The following is a 14,310-nucleotide window of genomic DNA, read 5'->3' on the forward strand; positions in this document are numbered from 1 at the left end:
AGCCTGTCTAAGCAGGCCAACACTTTCACACATTGTACTGAGAGACAAAACCTTTTCACACTGACCTGAAATCAGATTGCAGCAAACAGCAGAGGTTAGAAGCTAAATCCACTTTGACAGCTCTTTCCAAATCATAGAGAAGATTATCCCATTTTAGATGTGTTTTGTGTTTTTCGCGGCTTTCACACTGAAAACCAATGCTACCACCTGGTCCTTTTGCCACTCAGTGGGCGTAACCACAGTCACTCCGGCCAACGGTGATGTTACGTGCATATCCTCTACCAGGGCCGTTTCAAGCCATTTTGACGCCCTAGGCGAAATCCTTATTGGCACCCCCCAGCCAAATCTTAAAAAGCATTAATTTTAATCCTTATTAACAAATACATTCACACATACCATTTTGGAACTGTAATCCTTATTAACAAATATATACAAATACAATTTGGAAACTACATATAAAAGCTTGACCAGTCACATGGAAGTAACAAGAATATATTGATTCAGTGTGGTCTTTGTTTCTCATTGACGCTTGAGCTTCCCCTTTAAATAACGCAATGCTATGCCCTGTACGACACTATTAGAACTGAATGAATCGATTCAGCTTTCAACACCATCCATAAAGATGCATTAAATTCGACAAAGCGATGTAATTAATATTGTGAATTAGCACATTTTATTACACTATTTTTAAATTGGCCGTTAAAGTTTTATATGGGACAATTACACACTGATCCTTTAACAATGCATTGGCACAAAAACGCACACCTTTTGGAGGTGCAAGTAAGAGAAAAAAGCTTCATAGAGTCAAAATATAATGATATCATGAAAAGCAAAAATGAGTGTGGTTAGCCTATATCTTGCCTCTACAATACACACCGAGCAATATTACACTATCTGCCCATTTCACAGCGTGATTTCTCGACTGCTACAAATACGGCCCTAACAAAATACAGATTTGTGCACTTTTTATTGTACCTGTTTTTTTAATTGGCCTTTGAATTTAGCTTTATTGTGTGGTTAAAAAAAGCGTTACCTTGCCAAAGCTTTGACCGAGCTCTGATCTAATGGTGTTGAGCACTCCAAATGCAAACTTTACATGCAACAGTCAAGTCATTGACAGTACTCTGATCCAATATAAGAATCGTCTGATTGACAGTAGGCTACTCTATCCCAATAGTGTTAGGGGAACCAGTGGGGGCGGCAATCATATTTCAGGGTGGCCGTGACACCCTTTACACACACCCCTGATATGCGTTCATTGGCGCCCCTTCAGCTGATGGCGCCCTAGGCGACCGCCTAGTTCCCCTATGCCTAAAAAACGGCCCTGTCCTCTACTGTGTAGGCCGATAAACGAACTACACCATGGTCACATGACTTCAGTGTCACCATCACTAAGCTTCTGACAACTCTTTCAGTCTTTGCTTATTTCCCTGAAAGTTTGAGTTATAATAGTTTGCAAAAGCGTGATTATCAGCACAACGAGGCTGTGAAAGCAGACTAGAGTAGATGAGTTTAGTAGATGACTGAAATGTCCCCTACAACTCCCCAAAGTCCCATTTAGCCACTTGTTAGCAACTGCCTTTTATTGACAAGTAAAAGTCACAAAAGGGTATTACTGATGTATTTTATATCATAGAATAAAGCATGAAAATATCTTGAGCTTGTGTTTACCACAGACCTTATTTTAAGCATTTAACCAAAAATCCAATAAAAAACAATTGTCTCCAGGACAATGGAAACGGAAGTGCTAAAATGCTTGTTTCCGGGTTCTGGCCTACAAAAATATGTCTTCCCTGCACCAATCTATAGCTGCTTGTGATGCCGTCCGCTGAAGAGGTGCTGTTCTATGGCGATGATCTTTTATATCGAGCTTATTCAGACGGTGCAAAGTCAACAGTCTGATGAAGAAATTATACGGAGGAACTGATGTTTGGTGCCGCTTTATAAGGCAGAGAGCCAACCGCTATTCACACTCTCCAAATGTGTCCGACTGCATCCCATAGTACTACAAACCATGGTTCTACAAATTACACCCTACTACAAGTTACTCCCCCTAGAATGAAACAACCATTCGGGATGTCATCAGAGCACCTCCCTCTGGAATCGCCGATGACGCCACTAGTACTGCTCTTCTTCTTCTACTTCACTCTCCTCGCTTTTTATACTTTATATAGCAGGCAGATCATATTACATAAATCACCAAAAGTCGTAAGTCATCCTATTTGTTTTTCTCAGTTTTTAAAGTAGGCCTATTTTAATTATGAAACTCTACAGTAAATTTTTATTTAATTGAAGAGATAGGGTTAGGGTATAGGACACAGACAGACCCATCTCATGCACTTAAATACATTTACTGTTTTTGTTTTCTGTTTTCTTTTCCGGCAGATCTCCTGTGCCAACCTTTCATTTACCCTCATGCTGTTCCAAACCTGTATGACTTGTTTTAGAACACAAAAGAAGATAATTTAAAAAAATGTCTTTTACGGTCAATACAATGTAAGTCAGTGATTTCCAGTTGTTTGGACCCTAACATTCCTCTAAGTAGCTTATTCAAATAATTACATACAGGTTTGGAACGAAATAAGGGTGAGTAAAAATTATGACAGAATTTTCATTTTTGGATGAGCTATACCTTTAACCCTCTGGTGCTCCTCGGTCATTTCTGACCAGAAAACTTTCTGTTTTGAAATGTAAAAAATCACAGCTTCATCGGAATGATATGAAACTTGGTGACTTTTCTTGCATTAGGTATGTTAACACAAAAAAAATTGGGGTCATGATTCAAGCATGCTAATTGGTCGTAAAAAAAAAAAGTAGCGTTCATTGTCTTCGGTCATAAATGAACGACCATAGGATATGAATGGGAAATCGGCAAAAACACAAAAATTCACAGAATATTTGTGTGTACAATCTACAAATCGGCCACAATGCTGAAAAAAAGTACACAGCAGTAAAGGGGTGGCACTCTAAAACATCAACAGTGTGATATTGACACATCCACTCACACACACACACACACGCACACTTATACACACACACACCTATGAAAAACTGAGCCTATGAACCACATTTTGAATTGTTTTAAATCACAGCTTCCTCGGAAAAATATGAAACTTGGTGACTTTTCTAGCATTAGGTATGTAAACACACAGAAAAATTGAGGGCATGATTCGAGCATGCTAAGTGGTCGTAAAAAAAATACTCCCACTTGTGCTCTTCGGTCAAAAATGACCACCAAATGAATGGGAAATCTGCAAAAACACATATTCACAGAAAAAAATCTATATTTCTAACAAACAAAAAAATATCTAAAACTTTATAAAAGATAGTCTTTGAGATTTTTAAAATATATATTCAAATCCATCAAAAAAATCATTAAATGTGTTCAAAACATTTTCCATCTGCCGTCTGCCGCTGGCTCTGATGTCTCTGTAGTGGTTAAACCGTCTCGTCTTGTGTAGATCTAACTGCTGATCTTTGCTCTCATTAATCTATAATTTGTTCCTTTAATTTATTTAATCTATAATTTGTTCGAGGGCAAAGTGAAGTTTCATAACTTTATATTTTTAAGATATTAAACTTTACCGTTGTAGTCTCCTAGTGCTGACTTTGACTGAATTGCTTTATTTATTGTATAGCTTCTTACACCTTTTACTTATACTTTTATAATTGCTATTGATGATCACACATAAACTGACATTTAACAAAAAGAGACTGGGTTGTGTTTTGTGTCTTATTTGATTTATTACAGTGATAATCATAGCCTATATATTATGTGTGTGTGTTTTTCTAAATGTAAACGAAAAGAGGCTGGGTTTTTTATATTTCGTTTTGTTATAAACATGCATTGAAGATAATATGCATTGCCTGCTGCACTACATATACAAATATATACTGAGTGATACTGTCAAGAGCATAGTAGGCGGACTAGTGTCCTCCCGTCCTCGGGAGTTCGTTCTCCGGAGTCAAACTTGGTAAGTCACGGACGCAAGTCAGAAGTTCGCGTACGAAATATGTCATAAAACACCACTGCCTCATTTCATAAAAAAATTAAACATAATAATAATAATAGCCACACGAATGTGGTTCAGGCAACGCGTAGCTAGGCCTACATTGATTATCTTATATATTTATAATAAAACGAAGTATAAAACACCCTGCCTCTTTTCGTTTACATTTTAAAAATAATATATTAAACATTAATATGTGGTTTAGGTAAGGTGACCAGATTTCTGAAATGGAAACCGGGGACATTTCCTATTTGAGAACACAATTACAGACAAGAACGCATATTGAGAAACGGCCAGAGTCAGATGTTTCTCCGTCGCTCTGCATACGTCATCTCCCTCATCGCTCTGATTGGTTTTAGGTCTATCCAATTGCGCCGAGAGGCATTTGAGCGACGCCCGTTGTGGTGACGCCCCTTTGGAAATGATTTGTCTATGAAGCTTTGCCAGACCATAACTCAGTTACTACTGAGAATGGTCTGGTTTTAACCAGGCTAGGCCTAGCCTATTTTAACCTGAAATACTGCAATAATTTAAAAAAAAAAAAAAACATTTAAATTACAAAAATATTTTTTTGTATAATTTTCAATGGCAAAAATAGACCATAATTATTGCATAAATATTAAAAAATACCATCAAATCATCTCAAAATACAAAATTAAAAAGAAAAAATATTATTGGAGAAAAATAAATTGCATTGGTTTTACTGGGGTGGAGGAAGTTTAATTTTTAGGTGTCCGGTAAGACAACCAATGCAACCCCTAAACGAAGAGCACCAGAGGGTTAATACAGTAAACAGTCAAATATTGTTTGCATAGAAAGATACACACACACACACACACACATTTATATAACTTGTAAGTGCATTTTTTTTTGTACTACATAAATATTAAATGAAAGATCATACTGACATAAATGTCCAACGCTATATCATGACCAATTCTGAGAGAAGCCAGCAGGCAAAAGCACAGATGTCAGTCCTCTAAATGTGAAATGCCACTGACACAGCGGCCGATGAGGTCACTTATGACTAAACATGTCAAAGTAAGAGTCACACTGCACTCTATCTCACAGAACATTCCCAAAAGACAAAACAAGCAATTGCTTGCTCCAATCAGACAATTTGTCAATGCAACACTGGAAAAGTTGTAAAAACATAAATTCATGCTTTCGTAGCCACTATATTATTTACTGCACTTTTACCCACATTTAACCAAGTAAGTTGGTTTAATGATTATCTATGAGCTACAACAAAATGCACTTGCATACAAAACATTAAAACAATAAGTAAACCTACAGTCAAATTAAACACGGGCACAACTTCCCTGTTAGAAACACAGGCCACAATCAAAAATACTTCAAACAGCAAGGCATAAGAGATTGGCGAGATTGGTTGGAAAAACAGATTTGATTTATTGTGTTCATGTTTGTATATGTGTTAAAGAAAGTAGAGAAAACTCCTGTATGATAGTTCACATCTCTGAAAAACACACAGTAGTGGTCCTCTGTTCAATGAATTGGTTGAGTGAATAATCAATGGTTTTCTCAATACGGTTACAAATGGGATGGGACTTGATTTTGTCCATCGCGCCGGTGAACGCATCATCAGAGAAGAGCACAAATGTCATTGCAAGCGGGAGGGAAAGTTATTTTGATTTAAACGTGTAATATATTTACGATTTTTGGATTAAATATCCAAAAACCACTAGAGTGTTATATATTTTGTTGACTTGTGTACTTACATTATCCCAAATGTTTCCAAGAATGTTTAAACATTTCCAAGCTATTTTAAACAGGACACAGACCGTGTCCATGCTCGCCTATCAATGACATCACACCCTCATTATACCATCGATTTCTATGGAAACACCAAAGACACTTTAACATATTATGTTTTATTAGACAAGGGAACTGTTTGGAGACATTTATAGACAGAAAACTAATTATTGTAATACAGCATTTTCTCTGTCATACAATGAGTTTTAAAATTAATTGCATGCCATTTAGCAACACAAGTCACCCAGCATTTATTAATATGATATTCTAATATCGATCTAGCTTATTGCAGTGTGCAACAAATGTATCATAGCAGCCACGGAGCGAAAGTAACGGTAAAACATCATTTTCAACACACTCAATTGTATCTAATATGAAGACTTTGGGCACTCGTTATAAGGACATGTACCCACTGACACCAGTTTCATATTTTTCTCTATGACCAAAACAATGTTTCAAGGTTCAAAACGCTGTGAATATTCCTACCACACACTCTAAAAAAAAAAAGGTTCTATATTGCACCAAAAATGGTTCTTGGCTCGTAATCATAGGGGAACCTTTTTTAGTGCTATATAGCACCAATTTTGGTGCTTCAGTGGTTCTTCAGCGGTTCTTCAGAGGTTCTTCACCGGTTCTTTGACTAAGGTGCTATATAGCACCTCTGAAGAACCGCTGAAGAACCACTGAAGCACCAAAATTGGTGCTATATAGCACTAAAAAAGGTTCCCCTATGATTACGAGCCTTTTTTTTTAGAGTGCATGACCAACAAATCCTATGAAAGACTGAAGAACATATGTGAGACAGTTTAATATGTTGAGTATGCCGACTGTCCAGACACACATATGACGCTGCACAGGTGGTATTTTTTCACACAGGCTGCAGCAAGCACAACTGCTGTCTCATGTTTCCTCAGTTGTGTCACCTGTTGAGTATCAACATAGGGGAAAGCTGTAACCTGCTGTTTTTCCTCCCACTCACAGCTGACTCACCAATACACCCAGACTAATGCTGAGGAGAGCAAGAGGAACTTTCCAAAGATCATGTTTCCACTTTTTTTTGATAATGTTGAACAAATTAACAAAATTAACAAATTGCAAATGCTAAATAATAATAAATAAAATAAAAATCCATCAAAACATCAGAAAGAAAAATGACATGTAACCCCTACATAATTCATACTCCCTTTTCCGTAATTCAGCAAGTTTTTAAATGTTTGAATAGTGTGTAGGCCTACCAGAGGTACTAAACTTACACTTACACGCCTACACTTTCTCACAGAATTAGTTTTCCTCTGCCTATCACTATATGGATCAGCACCATTGGATAGATAAATAAATAAATAATGTGATAAATATTTATTATTAATATAGTAAAATCTTGCATTCGTTTTATTGAGTGAATTATTGGTGCTTTTCAACTTTCAATTTATTTCTCACAGGAGCCCATTTTTATATTTTCTGGTGTATTTAACTAATAGGACCTGTTTGAAAATGAAAGAAATTGTCTAAAAACCCACAACTAGCTAAGTTGATATAGCCTATATTAATATGTAGCCTAAATATATGACCAAAATATGGAAAGATGACTTATCAGGATGATGGAGGATTTTGATTGTATAATGTTTCATGTAGGCTAGCCTTTATCTGAGTGTTGACAAAAAGTAGGGACAAAGCAAAAACACACAAAACAAGTTTTAACATTTGCGTGAATAATATTCTATTGATAACCTCTGATTAATAAAGTGGACTATTTTCAAAAATAATGGGAATTTGTGGCATTTTTTAGTCCGAGATCTGCAGAATCAGTGAACCGTGCACGTTCATTTTTCTGAAGTGGCTAAAAGTCGTTCATTGTCTTGCGTTGTGAAACTACAGCAAGAATCATAAACCTGTCACTATAGAATAATGTTAGTAATTGTAACATTAATAATTGTCCTACCTGTTGAATCTCTTCTCCTCGTAATAGAAACATTTGGAAATTCTTCATTTCCACCATCATTCCGGGCTTCAGCCATTATATTAACGGTATGTCCGTGTTTAAAATCCAGACCTTAACTTGGGTAAATTAAACAAAGCTGAGAAGATGTCTGAATTCTCTGAACAAACTAACGGTATGTTCTGTTTGGATAAAAAGTCAGTAGTATAGCTTGAGTTAGGCTACCGCAGAGCTGTGTGTTATACGGGAACTGATTAACTAAACACCGCGCTTGACTCGAGCATCATGACAGACAGATGAGTGTGTTGTGCACGCGCGTCTGTACCGGTCTGTACATGCTGTTCGGCAGAGGGCGATGAAGACTAAAAAAATGTAAAGTAAAAATCAACTCCTCGACATATTAGGCCGTGGCCGTCTCACATATATTATGTTCTTTCATGTGATTGTATTATGTTCATGTAATAGTCAACTGTTTAGAATATCTGCAGGTGAACTAAAAATTAGTTTGAAAATGCAAAAAAAAGTTAATGGAGTTCATATTCATACAAAGTTTCATACAAAGTTTCATTTGTGAGTTCATATTCATAAAAATGCAGAAAATTATAAAAAATAGCCTAATAAAAAATAAAACACGTATAAAAAATAAAAAAAAAACTTAAATAAGATTAAATAGGCTATTTTGAAAAAATCTTTAATATTCAGTTTGATTTTGACCCATCTCACTGGTGTTAGGTATACCTAATGGACGCATTGCTTCATCGGCTAATAAAAAATTGAATGCTATCCTTTGCTGACAGAAACAAATATTTTACTTAATTGGATCAGTGATAAATCTCCATCTCTTAAAGGTTGGCAAGATTATTTTTGAGTTGATTCCCCTGGAGCATCTTACCTATGTATTGCATAAAAAAACAGGCCAGTTTTGTAAAGTCTGGACCCCGACTGTTTGGAAACTCCTCTTCGCCACATTATTTTACAAGGAATATTGTAATACTTTTCTGGACATTGAACCTTGATTTTTGGTCCTCTTCATCTTTTTTAACTATTGTCTTTTTTTTCTAATCTGTTTGATTTATGCTGTAGTCCGGTTTTATATATAAATCTGAGTTATTTGTGTTCCTTTTTTTTTTGTCTTGTCGTATCTGTAATGACAATTCAATAAAAAAAAGGCTATTTTAGTTTACCTATATATCATGTGATTTCATGACATGATATGCATTACATCAATTTCTAAATGGTTTATACCAGACATTTATAATATACAGCAAATGAAAGTAAAATAAAACTGTTGTCCACCAGAGGCCAGGATAAGAAATCTGTTCTCTGTAAAATGTTTAATGTATCACAAATCAATGTACTAAAATGTATATAAATTAATTTGTAGAACCACAGTATACTCTTAAGTTTAATACAATTAGTTTGCAAAAAATCTGTAAACTCCAAATTGCTTATAGATTATTAAATATACCTTATATATCCTGATGATATTGAATAGCTGACATATTTGTCAGTTGTCAGACATATTGAATATATTGATGTCCAATTAAAACGAGGAAACAATTAAATAAGCTATAGCTATATCGTGTAAAATATTTTTTGAAGATACATCTTTTTAAAGACATATTACCTTTGAAAAGATCACTGAACCATCTGCATGAGAAATTATTTGATCCAAATGATTAGCCAATTCATGAGAGCTCTCAGATATAATCAAAAATATCTTAAAGAGCACCTATTATGGCATTAAAAATGTTCCAAATATTGTTTTAGAAGTCCCCAACAACAGTTTTGCATGCATGCAATGACAAAAAAGACTTTAGTTTTCTTATAATATGCATTTATTTTTACCTGTTTTGACAGTGATTCTCAAATGATTCCTTTAGTGATTCACTTTTCAAAACCCTGCCTTTACGTGACGCTGCGGTGATTGGTCCGATGACCCAGTCAGTTGTGATTGGTATAGTCTGTGCAGATATTTTCGGAAACGGAACGCCCATCAAAGTCTTATAGTGACAGTAATTTGTTCATATGTGTCAGGAGTTATGAATATGAAAACCGCGTCGGTACTGTTTGATTGTAATATGAGCCTCAGCTGATCTCATTCATAAAAAAACTCCTCACGAAGACTCGCGACAAATCAACATCCCTCAGGGCTTTTAGTTCAAAAGTGTGCAGATGAGGAGACATATTGATAGATTCTCATATGTCTGTGTCAAATTTCTAAACAGAGGAGTATTTTTTATTCAATACTTCCTCAAAATGCGCAGAATGTAGCCTAATCATGAGCGATTGAGTCTCTTATGTGTTGTTTTCAATTCATACTGGCAGCCGGAGGGCGCTCTGTGCACATGTAGTCCATATATGGTACAGACAGACGAAGAAGATACCATGTGCCATAATAAAAGTCCATAATAAAAGCTTCCTGAGATCGCGAAACATGCAAATAGAGACATTTGAAGACTAATAAACACACAATCGCGACGATGTATGGTTTGTCTTCAAGCCACTTAGTCTTCAAATGCTCATCCTTGGGCAGATGAAAAAAGTTTGCTTTTGAGTCGCACTTCAGAACACAGCGTCTCGTCGCCATGATGTTTTCTAGTTTTCACTGGCGTCTTGGAGCGCAATAAGTGGGCGTATCGTATTCAAATAACTTGACAAGTTGACGTCATCTAGTCAGAGAAAAAGCTTCGGTCTTCTAACGATTCTTAAAAATGACTCCGAGTCGACTCTTACTTTTGAAAGAAAATAACTATATGTACGGTGCACTGTCATATTTCAAACTTTGCAGGATGTTTTTGTTCACTTAGATCTATGTTACACACTACATGAAAGGTAAATTTCAAAATTCCATGATAGGTGCTCTTTAAATTGTGAAGATGAACGAAGGTCTTACTGTTTTGGAACGACATGAGGGTGAGTAATTAATGACAGAATTTTCATTTTTGGGTGAACTAACACTTTAAACTGAAAATCACAAAAACATTTATTTCTGAATCACTCTATCTTACGCTAATAATGTTAAATGGTAATAATGGTAAATGTTGCATGATGGATCATCTAATAACATAAAAAACAAGGTAATTTTATCAAGCAGCGAGGCAGAGGGACTGTGAGAACAGGGCGAGGCCGGTGGCGTGAGTGATGAGCACTAGTTTCGCGCCGCACCGGTCTCATGTCTCGCAGAGGAGCTCGGACACATAAAAGCAGGAGCGGCGACAGTGAAGGACGAGAGAGGACAAGGCCTGGATTTTATGTTATGTTTGTGTTTTATTAATATGCTTCTAGGGTAAATGGCAGTCGTCCATGAGGAGGCTGCCGTTTTTACTTTCAGTTTGTGTTTATTTATTAAAGTGCTTAAACATTCGCCGGTTCCTGCCTCCTTCTTCCTTTCAACAACATTGAACATTGCTACAGTAATTCTAACTCAGGTAAGAATTCACAGGTAAAGTCTTGCACAGTCTTTGAAACAAGGCATCAAACATAATTCAGGTTTTGTATTCACAGGTAAATTCTTTTATAGTCTTTGAAACCGAATGCATTTCAAGTAAGTTTTCACCGGTTCAGAATCAAACTAAAACTTAATATGTATCCTTTCAGAGAATCAAATGTCGAAACAGGAAATATTTGGTTATTGGTCCTTTGCAGATGAGCATGGTAAGTATCCTTCATGGTAAGCAGCCTTCAAAGCCAGACAAGGACTGATCTTTACACTGCAAGTCTTAATTCACAGATCCTATCTTTTGACCATATCCAATTTTTGTCCTGCATGTTTACATTCATTTTAGACATTTAGGTATCTGATATCTGTATTTACATGAATTCCCGCCCAAAATTAGCTCCTGAATGTTTCCGTGTCTTTTATAAAGTTTCCATCTCAATAAAAAAGCAGTGAACGAGCTCATATAGGCACATCAGATCTATAATACAACATAAAAAAAGCTAGATCTGTGAGCAAACGTGTTGCCTTCGGGTCGTGGTGGCTTGGAATTCAATGGGGAATCGGATATTCGTGTTTAGACATGTCCAGATATCGGATATGTATCTGATTTAAAACCACATTTGATGGCTCAGGTGGCTCAGATTGGATGCGGGGAAAAAACGAATAATCTATTTTTTTGTGCCAGTGAAAATGCAGCCTTAGGCTATGTTCACTTCACACTGTCAGTCCAAATCCGATTGGAATCTAATCTAAAATGATTGAAGTCAACATTATGTATCACAACTGTTCAGATCCTATTTTTGTGTCTATGCCGCTCTTTAGTTTTCTGGAATATCTGCATTGGTTTCTATGGCAATGACTTTTCATGGGTAAGCATATGCCACAAACAACAACAACAACCTCAACATGGAGTGGTTTGCAACATAGACATAATAAATACATAGACGCCCTATTGGCCACTGGACCGCGCGTCAACGACGCCGCCATATTGCGGAGGGCAACTTTCCAATAACTCTAATAACTGGAATTGAGAAAAATGCCTGCTTCGTGTGCTGCTCGGGGCTGTACAAATCACCGCACAATTGGAAACAGTTCTCGGGGAATTACCTTTCACAAGTAAGACTGAACATTTGTTTCTGGTTGTATTTGGTCGTTATATTATTATATAATTAGTAATAGTGACGTTAGTTGGTCACCAGAGTCAGACTAAAATAGCTAGCGATGTCGCTACTTAAAGTTGAGACATGATTGACATGATTTATATTATAGTTTTAGCTTATATTATATTTTATATTATAAATAAAATTTCCTGAAATCGAAATATTCATCTATATATTTTTGAAAGACTTTTATGACAGGCGACTGACATATTGTGACTCTTAACGTTAGTTAACTTAAGTTAAGTTAGTTGGCTAGCTAACTTTTCTCACACATTGAAGGTTTCCCAGACAAAGAGGTGACAGTGGGAAGTTGATGATTCTGAACAACTACGATTTCAGAGCTCGAATTCGAGCATCAGGTATGAATTTCAGAAACGATATCAAAATATAATCTGAAACGAGGCAATATCTGTATTAAAGGAAGAGATTGATTAATTGTAAAAAGAATATTAATTCAAACACCTACATCATCTTATTCTTAAATTAAAATGATTCTGCTATTTCTATTCAAACCTTTGACAAGTAGGATTACAGCAAAAAAATCGTGATTCATCCAGAATTGTGCAGTTCTAGTTCACCCAAATATGAAACTCTGCTGGCCAAGATATGACATATATATCTATGTTTATATGACATATACATATTGGATGGCCTTAGGGTGAATACATTATCAGCTCATTTTAATTTTTGTGTGAACTATTTCTTAAGTAAGTGTGTGTGTGTGTGTGTGTGTGTGTGTGTGTGTGTGTGTGTGTGTGTGTGTGTGTGTGTGTGGTTTTTAGGGGGATGTGGCTTCGGATGTGGCTAACTCAGTTAGCTGGACTTGATTGTTGCCGATTTGGCATGATCTTGGATTGTTTGGTTCTTCGAAGCTCATCCGGGGGCCAGTTGCATAAACCATTAAGACTAGTCTTACAAGTTAGACATACATTTTTTTATTTATGACTGTTCATAATTTTTTTAAATCAGTTACATAAAAACATAGACTGGCTTAATTTGAAACGAAAAGTAAGACTGAATGCCACTTGCCTAACTGCTAGTGGCTCATACTAGATCTTAAGACACTGTCTTAACATAATGGCTTGGTTTATGCAACTGGACTTGCTGTCATAGCAACAGGTCCGGAAACTCAAACCTGCTCAGGAGCGGTTTATTTCATGTAAACAGGATTAGGTTGCATACTTAAAATCTGTCCAAGCCACTGCTACTTTATTTCAAGAGTTCATTACTGATCCTGGGGCAATAATAATTTTAAATAATAATAATATAAAAATCATATAAAAATGAGTATTTGAAAATAATATTATAATACTATAATGTTGTGTATAGTACTATACACTAGGGCTGCAACGACGCGTCGACGTCGTCGATGACGTCGACTACGAAAATACGTCGACGTGCGTGAAATGCGTCGACGCGTCGGCGGCACATTATTTACGTTCTAGAATGGAACAGAAGATCTAGAATAATGGCAGCTTCTGCTCCCGGGCATAGTGAAAATGATCATTTATCATATAAAGCCAGACCGCGACATTCAAAAGTGTGGGAGTACTTTAAACAGAAGCCGAATAAAACTGTGCTTTGTTCGCTCTGTAATGCCGGTTTCACATTGCGCGCGGTGGCAGAGCAGGTGCTGTGCGCGTGGAGAGCGGGAGCTTTCACACTGCCAGTCAGTGTTGCCAAGTCCCGGTTTTTTCCGCGGAATTGGGCTACTTCTACACTGTTGCCGCGGGCTGTGTCTCATGTCCGCGGGTTGAAGCGATCCCAATTATGTGATATTTAGCCCCGGGAATGAGAATTTTAGCCGGCAGCCCTGCAAAAAAACACACATATTTAACCCCCCGAACGCGATGTTTACCAGAGAACCTCCCCGAAACGCGATTGGGCTTGTTTTGGACTAGTTTTGAGTAACGAATGGGTGGGTTTTGTTGTGTAAACCTGGCAACCCTACTGCCAGTGTTCTCTCGCGCAGCTGAACCGTGGCGCGTG

The 14,310-nt window shown here is 36.7% G+C and overlaps 1 protein-coding gene across 1 annotated transcript in view; it reads right to left on the reverse strand.

Moving 5' to 3' along the window:
- sh3d19 (SH3 domain containing 19) overlaps window positions 1–7,798 on the reverse strand; it is a gene marked incomplete at its 5' end in the record, with an annotated part of 31,847 nt that extends 24,049 nt beyond the window's left edge. Inside the window, one exon of the mRNA XM_079811856.1 lies at window positions 7,723–7,798. Coding sequence (XP_079667982.1) covers window positions 7,723–7,798 — 76 coding nt within the window. The remainder of the gene's footprint in view (window positions 1–7,722) is intronic.
- Window positions 7,799–14,310: the final 6,512 nt, after the last annotated feature.

Source organism: Gobio gobio (assembly GCF_949357685.1).
Source record: "Gobio gobio genome assembly, chromosome: 3".
NCBI lineage: Eukaryota > Metazoa > Chordata > Actinopteri > Cypriniformes > Gobionidae > Gobio > Gobio gobio.